Here is a 17,275-nt window from a genome sequence, read left to right as displayed (position 1 = left end):
GGATAATACTTTTTTTTGCCTTTAGGTATTATCAATTATTTTTAATTGGATTTTTATTATTAGACCTACAAAAACAAAAATGGGACATTGGAAGCATAACTTTGACTGTAAAAGTTTATAAGCATGATGTGTTGACTGATACATAACAAGTAATACTATCCAATCAAAACATGCCACTTCAGCAATATCATGTACTCCCTCTATTATATACCTTTCTTTATAGCTTTTAAGAATTTCTTGATTGGTGGTAGCAGATTGGCTCCTTACTTTATGATTAATTTCCTTTTCTCAATATTTTTCTTCTTATATAATTGAAACAAAGCTAACCTAAATAAATAATAAAATGATATGAATGAGCTTGTTACATTATTAAAATGAATAATGTATTAATTAATAAATAATAACATGCACAACCCCCTATGCACTTCATCATTATTATTATATAAAATATTAATTACTACTTAATAAAAATAAAAAATCATATAGTCCACCAAAAACAAAGTCAACTAGATATATATACACATATATACATGGTGGGTTAGTCTTCTTCTCTTTATCTTTTTATTAATTATTATAAGTAATAAACTAAAACTAAAAGGGTTTGTCTCTAATCTTTGTTCCTTTGCTAATATATCACTTTGGCTTTATTTTTGGCTCTCTAGCACTACTTCTTATATATACAAAGATATATATAATCTCATATATATATATACACATTTTTTTTTTCTTTTTCTTTTTTTCACATAAAAATTATTATTCCTCGGCGTGAAGAGTGGAGAAACTAGGGAAATTTTGTTAGCAAAACAAAAGGCATGAATGAGTGGGGACCTTATAATAATATTAGTCCACTCAAGCCCTAATTAATTTGATTACTATCATCAACTTTTGCGCACATTACGCACTTCGTTTAATTTAGCCACCCACTCAATAAGATATATGATCTTACCCCATAAATATAAATTTGATTATTAATATATATGTTACAACTTATGGTATATATCATATCACTAATTAATAAACATGTATACATAAATATGTTTGATTCATGATTAAATGTTTCAAACTAGTTCTTTGTGGGACAACAAAGCAATAAGTTTTTTTTTTTAATGTTATATTAAAAAGGAAGTTGTGTAGGGTTAGTGGTGAGAATAATAAGGACATACAACTCCCATACCTAAAATCTTTGTCCTTATAATATATATCACAGCCCCCCAAAAAAGAGAATAAAATTAAAGAGAATAAAATGTGTATATAATTAATGAAAGTGCAACCCACATTATAATTACAATGGAATTAATTGAGCAGAGCACATACAACATAAGCTGCATATAAACCCTACCTAGATAATTACTTATTGGTTTCATTTATTATCACTTTTGATTAATGTAATATCCTTGCTTAGTGTAATAGTAATAATATGTGGATTAGGGTTAGACATGTCGTGATCATTAATTGAGTTGAAAATGGTGATGTATTCCTTTCTAATTAAAATGTAATAAACTCTTTACTCATGTATTTAATTAAGTTGATGATATTTAATTCGCTATGTATATAATAAGAATGAGAATATGATAAGGAAAATGAAAATGGAATTCTTATAGTATTAATGGAATGTTATTATGATGTTTGTTTTATTTTTTATAATAATAATGAAAATAAGTGTGTTGTATTAATAAAAATAATTCCATTTCGAATTCTTTCATTAAATAAAGGTTAAAAAGTTACGAAATTATAATTTTGCACAAAAGTGTTCTTGCCAAAAGTGGAAAAACCTAAATCTTTAGCCATTGATTTATGAAATAAAATTTGAGACCTTTAGCCATTGATTTGTGGAACAAAATTCAAATTCTGCATGAAGAAATAATGTTCTATTTATATATTAGAATCGGGTTGAGGGTAAACTCCGACCTGCTTTGAATGTATCAATTAGGCTCACTAATAGTGTAAAATACAATTTATATTAACTTTGGGTCGGTTAGATAAGGCTCGTATTATGAGCTAACGGTCGTCCGTACGGATGAGGACCACATGATGGTGACAGGGTGTTGCTCGCTGCTAACTGTGTACAGTTAATGTTGTGGTGCGCGCACACTTCCAAGTTTGACGTATAGGTAGGATGTTGTGTCACTAGGATGCCACATAGGATGATTTCCAAATGTGTCTTTGGATGTCTCTTTAGTTGCTCATTCTGAATTACCCCACGAGGGTATATATCTAACTACGCTTTGATGGACATTTTATTTTTTGGAAAAATTGTTTTTCCCAAACCAATACGGTTTGACTTTATTGCGTCTGTAAGTTAGACTCGTGTTCAAATCTAAAACTGTGACTCGACTCTTCTGTTGTAGATTGATTCACGTATTATTTATTCAAAAACATAGATAACAAAAGGGTATAAAAGTCTTTTTACTTTTATATAGAAGTAATACTAATAATAATTATATGAGGTCGTAATACTTATAATGTAATGGTAATTACATTATAAATCAAACAAAATATAATAATAATAATTTTATTAGAATTACTTAATCCAAATTGCTTTATTCAATGGAATTAGCTCTTATTAAAAAGAAAACATGATTTATCATCATAAATATATTAGGCCAAACCACCTAGGCACTAGGTCCAACACAAGTAACTGAAAAGAAAATGGAGAGTTTACTGAAATTAATTGGCACTGAAAACTTTCAAATTAAACACAATTAGATCCCCTTTTTGTTTTCCTTACGTAATATGTACTGTGTATTTATTTGGCTTACTTGCAAAGAAGAATATATACCATGTAAATTTTGTATTTATATATATATAGCTATAAATGTTGTAGGTATTTGTGTTTAAAGCAAGCAATATACCATCCAATAAATTGAATTGATTTCAATAGTACTATAGTGAAGTAGAAACACACACACATATACATATAATAATAATATATATAATACCTCTATGTGGCTCTTGTTCACTTATCATTTATTCATTTATACAAGAAGATAGTATTGTTATTAAGTATTAGTGGTGTTCAGTACTTTTTATAAGTTTCACCTTATGATCATAATTATACTAATATTATACCTAAGAGAGTACTAAAGACTAATAATACCCCACATAACAATTCTCTTTATATAAATATTTATGTCTTTCTGTGCCATTAATGATCACATAATGTGACAGATTGACAAAATAACTTATTGAGCTACATGTACAGCTACTCAAACGTGTTACTAACGTCATTACATTTACATTTACACTTCCATAACAAAAGTATAAAAAAGATGACAATTCAATTCAAACTACTTAATTACCTTGTCTTTCTTTGCTCCAAAATCAAATTTATTTACTTCATTTTTCTCCCAAAATTTAATTGCCAAATCTCTTACATACACACACTATTCAAGACTGGTCCTAAGTTGTTTGGGGCCAAAACAAAATAAAATTTTGGCCCTTTATAAATATTGTTCTCATCAATACTAAATATTGTGATATAGTTTGATGTAATATTTTTTATTTTAATATATTTAGTTTTATGATTTTCGTTATATTATCCAGCACATTCCACCAAAAATTGTCTGGACCAAGGTAGCACCTCATTTAGGACACAGAAAGCTAGAATGAATTAGACTCAATAACATTTCTCAATGGTCTAGGATATATTATAGTTACGACATGCATTTTATTAATTTTTTAAAATTTTGAATAATCTATTATGACAAAAAAAAAAAAAAACCATTCAAAATCAATAGACTATTGCGTGTTCTTATAAAAAAAATAAAACAAAAGTAACTATGTGTATCGTAAATTATTTAGGTGTATTATATATTATAACACTAAAAATAGTGCTGCCACTTAATTAGTCCCCAATAAATAATATATAATAGATCATGGAGTTTGTATTTACTCATAATTTTATATCATTATGGAAATAGTAGAATAATACATATATAGGGATATGATTTTGTTCCGTGATGTACTTTCACGGAATGTATTCCGTGGTACATTAGATGGGTCTCAGGGTACATTAAATGAGTGTACGGGTACGTTTCTACTTTTTAACCATAATTACCCCTAGATCAATCTCAGCCATCAGATCAAATAACTCTCTTATCTGACGGCTGCCGTACATCACGGATTACAATCCGTGAAAATACAATAATAGGACAAAATCATATCCCTACATATATAATATTTGATCTAATGGATACAAAAGTTACTTTAAAATATTAAAAGTTATATAATTGTGTAAAATACTAAATTAATGTTCAAAATTAAAAGTCTCTTCCTAATTTATCACCACAAATGAGAGTCAATTCGAAGTTTTGTCGAGCAGCACCCTTGAAATCATAAGTACAAGCATGTGTTTCAGGCAAGCGATGACAACCGCAGTAGAGATTTCCACAACGACATGTAAACCCCGTTAATCCAACTTTCTTATTGCAATATTTGCATCTATTTGTTGTAACTTTTAAACTCTTAAATTGATCGCAAAGAGAATTAGTAATAGCATCATTCTCATCAGTAGTAGAAATCGGAGCAATAATACTAGTAGTATTACTACTCAAGTGAATGTTAGATAGAGATTCACATATTATTTCTTCCAAAATAAAGTCTTTAAAGCACTTAGAACACATGTTTCCATTATCAGTCCTTCCATAAAATCCACACCCTCTAACACAAAAAGTCCATACATCGTCCATAGTATGATCACCTTTGATTTAATCTCACTCTTAACTTTAATGATCGACTAATCTCTTCACTAAGCTAATTACTTACGTTCTTGGAAATGTTTAATTTTGTTGTGTATAATATGTATATTTATAGAGGTTTTGAGCTAATTAATGATCTATTTTGAATAGGACTAATTAATACGTGTGAAATAATCCTACTTCGATTAGAATTATAAGATATTGCTAATTATTAAAAAATCAAGTGCATGAATTAAATTTTAATTGGTATTATATAAATTATGTTTGAATTGGTATTATATTTCTATTAATATTACACGTGATGAAATCATTTTTAAATTAAAAAAGATATATTATAAAAATATGAGTACATATTATATCGCCTTATTTATAGTTTATTTTCACAAAAAAAAAAAAATCATTCGTGTTTTAATATTATTTATAAATGTAGTTAAGGATTTGAATTTAAATTTGAAATTGATTAGATATTTAATTTATTATCATTTTTATATCCTATTTTGATCTAATTTATGATTATGAAAATTTGAATATAAATATTATTTTTTTTATAATTTTTATTTAAAAAATATGTAATTTAAATTCAAATTTAATTAATATGTATTTGATTATGATAATTGTTTTATTTTTTATACCAAAATATTATTAATAGTGTATATTTATTCAAATAATTTATATATTTTTATTTAAACCAAATATATAATTCTCATTTACTAAATTTTTAATTAATAATTATTAAAAAAACTTTTATATTTTTTTATTTCAGATATCTATAATAATAATCTATCTAATTATTTCTATTATTTTTTAACTTTTTTGACAAATTATAGGATCTAAAAGCTAATTTTAAAAAAGTAATTTACAATAAATATTTAAATTTAATTTTCAATAGCAAATAAATATTTAAATTTAATTTTTTACGATAATAATAATACTTAAGTTATAGTTTAGGAACGTTCGTAGGTACATAGCCATTAAGTATCAAATCATTATCCATATGTCTTTTTTTATTGGTATATTTAAATTAATTTTAAAATAAAAAATAAAAATTTAATAACATCGACCAAATTATTACGTGGTCATTGACTTGACACTTAACGATTAGGTATTTACGGAAGTTTCAGAAATATAACTTAAGTATTGTCGCAAAAAAAAAATACTTAAGTATTTATCTGCAACTAAGAGTTAAAATTAGGTATTTATGCCACAAATTACTTTTTTTAAAAAAAAAAAAAAAAAAATTATTTATCATATTTAAAACTTTACCCAATAATAATGAGAAATTTGATTTTCTATACTTAAAAAACTAAAATATTTTATTCTTAAACCAATACATTTTAAACTAACAAAAATATGACACTTTTCTCAAAACCCCAAAAATACCCTCAAACTCTCACAACATCTCTCTTTCTCTCTCTATCTCGGCATCCCACACCCCAGGTCCGATGGTCCGACCATCGGACCATGGGGTCCGACCATCGGACCATGGGGTCCGACCATCGGACCATGGGGTCCGACCATCGGACCTGGGGCTTTTTTTCTTTTTTTTTTTGTTTTCGAACTGATTGACCGGCGGTGAAGAGAGGGCCTGGGATTCGTGGGCTTCGACCGTCGGTGATGAGGGGGCATGGGATTCGTGGGACCGGCGGTGACCTGGGCTTCGACTGTCGTTCGGGTTGGGGTTGGGATTCGTGGGTGAGGGTGGTTCGGGTTGGGGTTGATCGTGGGTGAGGGTAGTCGACGCCGTGGGTGAGGGTGGTTCGGGTTGGGGTTGATCGTGGGTAAGGGTGGTTCGGGTTGGGGTTGATGGTGGGTGAGAGTCGGCTAAGCATTTACAAATGGGAGGGGTAGTTTTGGAAAATTGGTAAAATAGTCATACATTACAAATTTTAATAAGTAAGCTTTTAAGAAAAAAATTATAAAGTTATGTAGGTATGGAAATTCAAATTTCCCATAATAATAAGCCTCCCTCAATAATTTTATATTAAACTATACTTATTTAGTTTTAACATACCCATTTTACCTCTCTCTTGAAAACTCTCTCTCTCTCTCTCTCTCTCTCTCTCTCTCTCTCTCTCTCTCTCTCTCTCTCTCTCTCTCTCTCTCTCTCTCTCTCTCTCTCTCTCTCTCTCTCTCTCTCTCTCTCTCTCTCCAAACAAAAGGAACACCATCCCCTCAGCCAACTGCTTCGTCACCCTCGTCATCGTGCGTTCGAGATCGCAAGGCAGCCAATGTCACACTTCCACCCCCCTTGTCTAGGTTGGGACCGGACTCTTATAATTAATAAAAAAAATCATGAATAGTATTGTATTTTTTAAAATATATGTTTTGTTTGCTTCAAATCTGTATGCTTTTAATAGTTTTTGTGTAATTTTCTATCTATGAACTAAGTATATTTAGTTTTTCTGCATCTTTCTGCTATATTTCTAAATGTAATAACATATTTCGATAGCTTCACGATAGTTTTTCGATAGAACATGATGGTTTTTCAACATTTTTCTTACAAACATTTTTTATGATTTTTGGATAGCTTTTCTATAGAAGATAACTTTGAAGTTGGCTTTTAACTAATTCAGGTTATTTATAGGATTTTGAGTTCACGCAATTTTTCGATAGTTTTTGCAATTATTATCGAGAAACTAACAATTGTAAAAATAATTAAAAAGAAATTGTTACATATCGTCGTCCTTTGGTTTGTCTTCTGGCGAGGACGGACAAATATTGGTGGTTCTTAGCCTTTAAGGCTCTCGTTCGATTAGTCTTCGACGGCGAGGACACGGAAGAACCATAGGGCGTTTATGCTTTTGAAGGTTTGAGGCTTCTTGGATTTCAATGCAAGAGAAATGGGCCAGAAGAAGAGGTGGCACTTGAAGAACTTAGGGCTTTGGCGGGGGGCTTCCGACGGTGGAGACAATGACAGGAATGGGACTTAGGGCTTCAGAGGGTTTTCTTTTCAAATCTAAAGAGATAGAAAGAGATATAGAGATGTCTTTTTAATTGAAAGGGATTGAATGTGTATGTTAAAATAAACTAAGAATAAATTGGTATCAAATTATTTTAGGAAGTATTTTTTAGGGTTGTTCCAAAAAATTTACAAACCGCCCAATCCGAATAAACTGCTCAAACAAAATCGAATAAACTGACAAAAAATACAACTCGAATAATTTTATAAAAAATTCAAACCACTCAATGAATATATTAAGTGGGTTAAATATTATTTTAACCTGTCCAAATAATCCGAATGAACTGATTTACTTATATTTTTACTAAATTATCTATAATATAATATATAAATTACGTTTAATAGTTAAACTATTTTACATTTAAAGTTTGTATTTTATAGTGTGTAATTTAAAATTTAGAATTTAGAATTAATAGTGTTGATTGTATTTGAATATTGAAGTTGAAATTTAGAATTTACATATGAGTATATTTTTTTTATTCTATTTTTTAAAAAATATTGTTTAATACTTTAATGTTTATTCAATTTAATTTTATTTTTTTTAACATTAATTTAAACTATAACCCTTTGAATCTTGAAAGTTGTATACTATACATTTATTTTCTCAAATCAATTATTTAAACATCTAAAACTAAAAATAATGAAAAAAAAAAATAGGGCTTTTTTCATAAATGTACAACAAAAATAAAATAATTACAAAAAATGTGCAAAAAAAAATTATTTTAAAAATTTATACATTTTGAAAACTTATTACATGAAACCATACATTTTTAATATGTTTATTAAACCTCAAAGTAAACAATTTCGTAAAATTAATTAAACAGTTTTATAAAAATAAACAAGTTAAATTATTTTTTTATTAAAAGATAAATGTTTATTATCTATTTTAGTATGAATTATTGTAATTTAATAAGATTTTTTTTAATAAAATACAATATCAAAATTATAAACATTAATGTATATAAATATAAATCAATACTTAAAATTATTAAAAATAAACATGACACGTAGAGTGATATAATAAACATATGTGAATATTATTATTTTGTTTATTAAAGTAGTATGTTTAATAAATAGAAAACAAAATAAACATATATATACAAAGTATTTTATATTATTAGTACGTTTATTATACTTGTAAACATAAAAATAGACATAGTCAATTTATACTATACTAAAATAAGTATATTTTCTTTCTATTGTTTTTATATATTGATTATTTTATAATGAGTTAGTGAACGAGTTTTTTATTGAAGTATAATTCTTACATCAAAAAATAAATAAACAAACATAACTTTATAAATTCCAAAAATTATTTAATTAAAAAAAATAAACACGACACAATTAATAAACAAAGAAAAAGATAAAGATAAACAATTTTTTATATATATATATTATTTATTTTCTAAAAAATTACTAAAAAAAATAAATATAACACACGTAGAGTGATATATAAACTTATGTGAATATTATTATTTTGTTTATTAAATTAGTATGTTTAATTAATAGAAAATAAAATAAATACATATATAAAATATTTTATATTATTAGTATGTTTATTATAATTGTAAACATTAAAATAAACATAGTCAATAAACACATATATAAAATGTTTTATATTATTAGTATGTTTATTATAATTGTAAACATAAAAATAAACATAACCAATATTACCATATATATACTAATCAATAATTATTACCATATAGTAGGGTCATGTCCTCTGACATGTGATTTGTCTCTATTCCTATAGAGTTTTGTTATTTTGTGTCAAAGTGTTTTTGTTTGATTCTCATCATGGCGTCTAGTAGCCGATCTACCACCGGTTTGGAACAACAATGGAAGGATATTTGTTTGGAAGAGGAAGAGGAAAACGAGGTGGCTTTCGAAGAAGAGGAAGAGGAAGAGATTGAATTTGATGATCGTTGGTGTCTTGTTGGGCGCTTATTGACTGGGAAAATATCTGATTTTCAGATATTTCAAAATATGATAGCGGATTTATGGAAACCTGGGAAAGGCATGTATATCAAGATTCTTGAGCAAAACCGATTTCTATTTCAGTTCTACCATGAAATAGATATCAAACGTGTTTTGGCGGGCAGTCCGTGGACATACGATCGTAAACAACTCATCATCGAGCGACTCAAACAAGGTGAAAATCCGAGAACTATTCCTTTAAATAACCTTGATATTTGGGTGCAAGTCCATGATCTACAACCAGGATTCAAAACCGAGAGGGCCATTTGTCAAGCCGGGAACTACATTGGTTTGTATCTTGAATCGGATCCTAACAACTTTCAAGGTATTTGGCGTGAATATTTACGGGTTCGTGTTCGTCTGAATATTGAAAAACCTCTCAAAAGGCGTATGAAGTTCAAGAAGAAGAATGGTGATGTGTTCTATGCAAATTTCAAGTATGAGTATGTTCCCACCTTTTGTTTTATCTGTGGCATCTTGGGCCATTCGGAGAATTTTTGTAGCCAACTCTATGATACACCACCGGAATTGATCAAGAAGCCATATAGTAAAGAGATGAGAGCTCCGTCACGGCGTCAGAACTTCCTCACGGCCTCTCCTTGGCTTAGGACTGGCAAGCCCGAACCTTCCATGGCCGACGGTAGCAAATCACCACAATCAACTGCATTCAACATGAAGACTCAATCACAGCCTCAATCGCAGCCTATGATTGCGAGTCCAACAAATGAGGCAACTTTCCATAATGTTTCCTTCCACAATCCTCTCCTTGATTCTAGGCATTTGGGTCATCCAATTATGGAAAATACAAATGAGGCAACTTTCCATATTCATGCAAATGAATCAACATTTATGTCAGAGGATAATATGGATCTTTATGAATTGAAGAGAAAGAGAATTGATTCTCTCCCTACACATTCGGCCAAGACAATTGATGAAGGGGTGGTGTTTATTTCTGAAGCAACTAGTTTTCATGATAGTGATGCTAATGGGCTTCCAAAAAACGTGGAACAGGTGGGTCCTGGTGCTCAGGCCCACCAATCATTATGAATGCCCTTAGTTGGAATTGTCGTGGGCTTGGGAACCCGCGGGCTATTCAATTCCTTATTGATCTCTGTGTACAAAAGAAGCCCAACTTTATTTTCCTTTGTGAAACTTTATGCAACAATGACACTGTGGATAGACTCAAGGTTCGGTTGGGCTTTGAGAATAGTTTTTCTGTGTCGGCCCAAGGTAGAAAAGGTGGTATTGTTTTTTTATGGAAAGTTGCAACTGATGCTCATTTGCTTAAGTTTTCGGCCCACCATATTGATTTAGAGATTCATGTTCCTGGCTTTGTTCATTGGCGTCTTACTGGGTTCTATGGTGAGCCAAACCGTTCGAGAAGACATACAACTTGGAATCTTCTTCGTGAGCTTGCCGATTCTTCACCATTACCATGGTGTATCCTTGGAGATTTCAACAACATCACCACGCATGATGATAAGAAGGGCGGTCGTCCTTATCCTCAATCTTTGATCCACGGTTTCAACACTGCTCTCCATGATTGCCGATTGTGTGAACTTCAGCTGCGTGGTCATAAGTACACTTGGGAACGTGGAAAAGGGACTCAAAACCACATCGAAATAAGGTTAGACAAAGCTTTTGCTACCCAGTCTTGGCTAACTATTTTTAATGAGGCTCGTTTGTCAAATTTTGATTTCTCATCCTCCGATCATACGCCTATTTTTCTTGAACCTGCTCCTTGTGTGATGAGTAAACCTGTGGTCATTTTTCGATATGAAAATGCTTGGAGCCGTGAGCCTCTATGTAGTGAAATTGTTCGAAGTTGTTGGGAGCTCAATGCTACTCTTTCCCTTGCTGAAAAAACTAAACTTTGTCTTGATATTCTTCTTGAATGGGGCCGTGATCTTACTGGTCAGTTTAAGAAGCGGTTGGCTACTAGTAAGAAGAAGCTTTCGTGTCTTAAGTCTCGTGACAATCCAGATTCTCATGAAGACTTCTTGATTGAGCAATGCAACTATTTCGAGATTTTGGCTCAGCAAGAACTCTATTGGAAGCAGAGGTCTAAGCAATTCTGGTTAAATGGAGGAGACAAGAACAGTAAATACTTTCATGCTACTGCAAGCTCTCGCAAACGGAATAACCAAATAGTTCAGCTTCAGGATAGCAATGGCGTGTGGAAAGGCTGGGATTCTGGCCTTGATCAGGTAATTATTGATTATTTCTCTGTTCTCTATTCTACTGATCATGCTATATGTGGCTCTGTTGTTAATGGCATTCGGCGTCGTAGAATCGTTGAACAAAATGATGCCTTACTTTGCCCTGTCACACCTGATGAAGTTAAACAAGCTCTCTTTCAAATGCATCCTGATAAAGCTCCTGGTCCTGATGGCATGAGTCCCGGTTTTTATCAGAAACATTGGGATATAGTTGGCGCTGATATTGTTAAGCTTGTTATAGAGTTCTTCAATAATGAATGCATGCCGCCTGGGCTAAATGACACTCATCTAGTGTTGATTCCAAAGAAGAAGAACTTTTCCTCTATGGGAGACTTGCGTCCTATTGCTCTCTGTAATGTCTCTTACAAGATTCTTTCGAAGGTCCTTGCCAATAGAATGAGGGTGCTAATTGATCATATCATCTCTCCTACTCAGAGTGCATTTATTCCTGGCAGGCTCATCTCTGATAATATCCTGATAGCCTTTGAAATCATGCACTATCTCAAGAGGAAAACAAAAGGTAAAAAAGGATTCATGGCCATGAAGCTTGATATGAGTAAGGCTTATGATCGTGTTGAATGGGATTACCTGTCTGCTGTCATGCATCGTATGGGGTTTGCTGGTAAATGGGTCAGCCCTATTATGAAATGTGTTACTTCGTTCGCATTCGTTTTCCATGATGGCCATCTCATGGGGCCGATTATTCCCTCTCGTGGAATCCGCCAAGGAGATCCTTTATCTACTTATTTGTTCATCATTTGTGCTGAAGGGTTCTCTTCCTTGATCAGAAAGTTTGAAGAAGATCAAATTATTCAAGGTTGCCGTGCTGCTAGAAATGCTCCTCCTATAACTCATATGTTGTTTGCTGATGATAGTTATCTTTTTTGTCAAGCAAATCCCACCACAGCTATCAACATCAAGCAAATGCTTCACTCCTTCGAAATTGCATCTGGGCAAAAGGTGAATGTGGCTAAGTCTTCTATTTTTTTCAGCCCCAACAATGCAACACCAAAACGTAATGAGATTTGTAATGTTCTTGGCATGACAGAAGCTACTGATGGCTCTCTTTACTTGGGGCTACCTAACATTATAGGTAGAAAGAAGACTGTGATACTTGGCTTCCTCAAAAACAAGATTATAAATCGGCTCAATAGTTGGAATGGCAAGTTCCTATCTCGTGCAGGCAAAGAAGTTCTCCTTAAATCTGTTATCCAATCTCTTCCAACTTATGCTATGAGTGTCTTCCTTCTCCCATTGGAAACTTGTCAAGTGATTGAGAAGCTTATGGCTAACTTTTGGTGGAAAACTTCAAGTGCTAAAGGTCACGAAATCATATGGATGTCTTGGGATCGTATGGCAATTCCCAAACATTCTGGTGGTATGGGCTTCCGCCACTTACATGATTTTAACCTTGCGATGCTGGCCAAACAAGGGTGGCGGTTTCTTGTCTCACCCACATCCCTTGCCAGCCGTGTGTTCCAAGCCAAGTACTATCCCAACTCTGATTTTCTTTACGCGAGCTTGGCAACAACCCAAGTTTTGTTTGGCGTAGCATTTGGAGCGCACAAAGCTTGGTTAAATTGGGTTGTCAACGAACCATTGGTAATGGAATGTCAACAAGTATCTTGAAGCACCCTTGGCTCCCCGATCCCGTCAATCCTTTTGTGACATCCAATGCTCTCGGCCTCACTAACCACATGGTCAACTCTCTTATGGATATTCATGAGACCTCTTGGGATATCCCCCTGGTTCAAGATATGTTTAATTCTCGAGATGCTCACTTGATCCTTGGAATCCCGTTGAGTGCTACACCAATTGAAGACTGTTGGTCCTGGAGGGGTGAAAGATCTGGTTCCTTCTCTGTCCGTAGTGCCTATAATTTGCTGCAGATTAGTAAATATGGTCAGCAGAATCAACCAAACTCTGGATTTTGGCACAGGTTCTGGCATCTTAAAATACCACCAAAAGTGAAGAACTTCATGTGGCGCGCTATCACCAATACCCTCCCCACATGTCTTGAACTGGCTTCAAGGAATGTCGATCTATCCTCCTTGTGCCCTGTCTGCCATAATGCGGGTGAGACTGCTTCTCATGTGCTATCGAATTGCTCATTTGCTTTCAGTTGCTGGGAACGTTGTGGGTTCACCATCCAATCCGATACTTCATCAACTATTGGTTATTGGCTTGAATCTACATTCGCATTGTATGGTGATGATATAGCTTGCCGTGCCATCATGATCTGCTGGGCACTTTGGAAGTCTCGAAACAAGCTTGTTTGGGAGAAGAAGACTTCCGCTCCAACTCAAGTCATTCATTCAGCATGGACTACACTTGACCACTGGCGTACTGCTCAAGATAAAACTAGTTTATTATCATTGTCACTCTTGCAACATGATAATAACATTGAGCGATGGACTAAACCCGATTCTGACACAGTCAAGTTAAATGTTGATGGAGCGTTATTTGAGAGAGAAAGTGCTTATGGTTTCGGCATTGTTGCTCGAGATTCGACGGGCCACATTGTTGATCTCTGAGCCACTTATCAGGGAGGAAACTACCCAGCTGAGGTGGTTGAAGCTCTTGGCATCAAAGAAGCTCTAAGTTGGTTGAAGGACAAAGGATGGAATAAAGTTGACATGGAAACTGATAGTATGGTAACGGTGCAAGCAATCTTTAGTAATCAAATTATGTCCTCTACTTTTGGTTTGGTTATTAGAGATTGTAAGAGTTTATTGTCAGCTTTAAATAATGTTAGTATTCGTTTTGTAAGAGGATCAGCAAATCGCGTTGCCCACTTTGTTGCTAGGCGATCCCGATTTTTCTCTGATTGTAGCATTCATAGGATTGATTTTCCTGATGAGCTTCTAGCTCTTATGTATGATGAATGCTAAATTTCAATGAAGTTGATATTTCATTTTCAAAAAAAATAAAATAATTATTACCATATATATATTATAATAAAAATTGAAAAAAAGTTTTTGATTATATATAAAAGTGTATGAGAAAATGATAATAAGTTTTTTTGCACATATTTTGTAATTAATTAAAATAATGTATACAAAATTGTAAAATGCCCAAAAAAATATCGGTTGAAAAGGGTTAACCCGACCAAACCGATGAAAATTATTAGGCGGGTTACACTTCTTTTATTTTTTCATTGGATGTGTCACTATTAGATATTTGCAATTTGGCATTTATATTGACTTGATAAAAATACACTTTAACCCGACCAAATCGACCGATGTACACCTTTAGTATTTTTAGATATGGGGTATAAAATCAAACTACATGTTAGAAAGAGAATAATATACATGTTTATATTTTTGGCATTTTACCAAAATACAGAATCTTAATTGGTTAAAACCAGAAAATCGGTTACTAAAAGTTCCAAAATGCAAAAAATTTGATTCATAAGTTAATTATTGTTTTTTTATAACTCAAAAGTTAACTTTTAAAAACATAAAATTCAAATAGGAATTCGAACATAATATAAAATTGGTAACTCTCATTTAGTATATTTTGTTGAACTTTATTAATACTGTAACTAAGAAAATTGGCAATTTTTAGGGTTCCAGGGCCCGTTGCTGCGGCCACGGCTTGGCTCACCGCGGCGTGGCCCAACAGGTTGGAGCCGCCGCAGCGAGGGCCTTGTTTGCCGCGACGAGACCCTGTTTTTTTTTCAGGAATTTTTGTTTTTTTTTTCGTTTTTACTATAATTTTTGACTCGGGACTCCGTTTTGGACGTTCTTGATATCGTTGGAAAGCTTTTTTTTTTTCAGGCTCTATATGTTAATCTATAAATAAAATTCAAATTATGTATATATGTGAAATTGAATTTGGAATTAACCCTATTTGTGAAATTTTAGGAATGTGTGACTAGGATTACCGACGCTTACTTAGGGTCACCGAGATTTGAAATCTCCACATACTTGGATTACTAGGTAAGACAGTAAACTAGCACATAGAGTTTAGTGCAGTGGTGCTCATGTATGTAATTTTGTATATGTTATGTGAGAAACCGAGATTAGGGTTATTACCCTAAAGGTTAGCGGTTATGTGATGTAGGGTTATTACTCTGGAATTTAAATGGATATGAATGCAATGTTATACTGTATATGATCATATAAAGAATTACGCGCACAATGCATAATTAGGTTAGACTAGATAATCAGAACCGAGATAAATCATTTTAAGGTCTTATTGTAAATAGACGTGTGAGCGTAACACGTAGGTCTATGTCAAATAGACGATAGGTGCAGTGGCATCAATAATTATGTGATTTTTGATTATTATGCATATTGTTATTTATATTGTCTAGCTAGCTAGGCCTTGGCTCACAAGTGCTCTACAGTGCAGGAAAGGGTAAATCTGTTGTTGATCAGTCATGAGATCGAGGGCTTTGCGGTGTATTATACATGTTTAGGCCAAGCTAGACCATGAGGGTTGGGTCTACCAGGAAAAAATGTTGTAATATTTGCTTTTGCCGCTTAGGTCAGTGTGTACTAATAACTTGTAATATTTTGAAAAGTTTTTATGGGATCCCAAAACGAAATGTTGTCTTTTTGGATGTTTATAAAGTTTAGTAATTACAAGTTATAATTTTATTCTGTATTTGTTTTAAAGTTTAATTTCCGCTCTTAGCCCTAGTAATCCCAGTTTAGCGGGATTAGCGTTTGTTTATTCGTTGTTCGTGGCGTGCCATAGTGCCATACAATTACTTAGACTAATATAAATGTAAATTTATTTAATTTGTCAATTTAATTTTTAGTTATGCTATGTATAATTTATACTTAGTTCAAATATATTATTATTAATAATAAATATATATAAAAAATTTTAAAATAAAAATTTTAAAAAATCGAATATTACACGAAATGGTAAAGATGTATGAAAGTCATATCATAGGAGGCTACGGTTGTTAACCCCCTTTTAGCTACCCCTAAAATGGCAACAGTTAGGAGTGTTCATTGGATCACATCTAATATTTTTATGCCTATCCACATCCGATCCAATTATATATTGGATGTTAAATTTTACCATCTGATCTGATCTAATTGATTTCAGTCATCCAATCGATCCAACATCCATTGGATGTTGGATTGGATCGGTTCTATCCGTTGGATGTATTTCATGTATATATTTATTGATTTAATTTTGGTTTATTCAATATTTTAGACCTAGTATTTTTGGATCGATCGGATCCATCCAATATTTTAAGTCCAATATGTATTGGATTAGACTGGATCTATCCAATTCAAGAAAAAAATAGTAAAATTTTAATGTTAATTTTTATGTATACATATATATTTTATGTATAATATTATAAAATTTAAATACCCATCCAAACTAAATGAAATACTAATTAGTTTAATTGGATGTTGGATGTATTGGATTTTTAGACACTCCATCCAATATCCGATCCG

The 17,275-nt window shown here is 32.1% G+C and overlaps 1 protein-coding gene across 1 annotated transcript; it reads right to left on the bottom strand.

Moving 5' to 3' along the window:
- Nucleotides 1-3,933: 3,933 nt before the first annotated feature.
- Nucleotides 3,934-4,775, bottom strand: LOC115713811 (zinc finger A20 and AN1 domain-containing stress-associated protein 1-like). The gene has a single exon (XM_030642296.2). It carries the CDS (start codon nucleotides 4,686-4,688, stop codon nucleotides 4,260-4,262), a length of 429 nt encoding a protein of 142 aa, XP_030498156.1. The 5' UTR covers nucleotides 4,689-4,775; the 3' UTR covers nucleotides 3,934-4,259.
- Between the last annotated feature and the right edge of the window lie 12,500 nt (nucleotides 4,776-17,275).

The sequence above is a fragment of the Cannabis sativa genome, chromosome 4, assembly GCF_029168945.1.
Source record: "Cannabis sativa cultivar Pink pepper isolate KNU-18-1 chromosome 4, ASM2916894v1, whole genome shotgun sequence".
In the NCBI taxonomy this organism is placed as follows: domain Eukaryota; kingdom Viridiplantae; phylum Streptophyta; class Magnoliopsida; order Rosales; family Cannabaceae; genus Cannabis; species Cannabis sativa.
The sequence above is the reverse complement of the archived record's forward strand: the minus strand, read 5'-3'. Positions and strand labels throughout refer to the sequence as shown.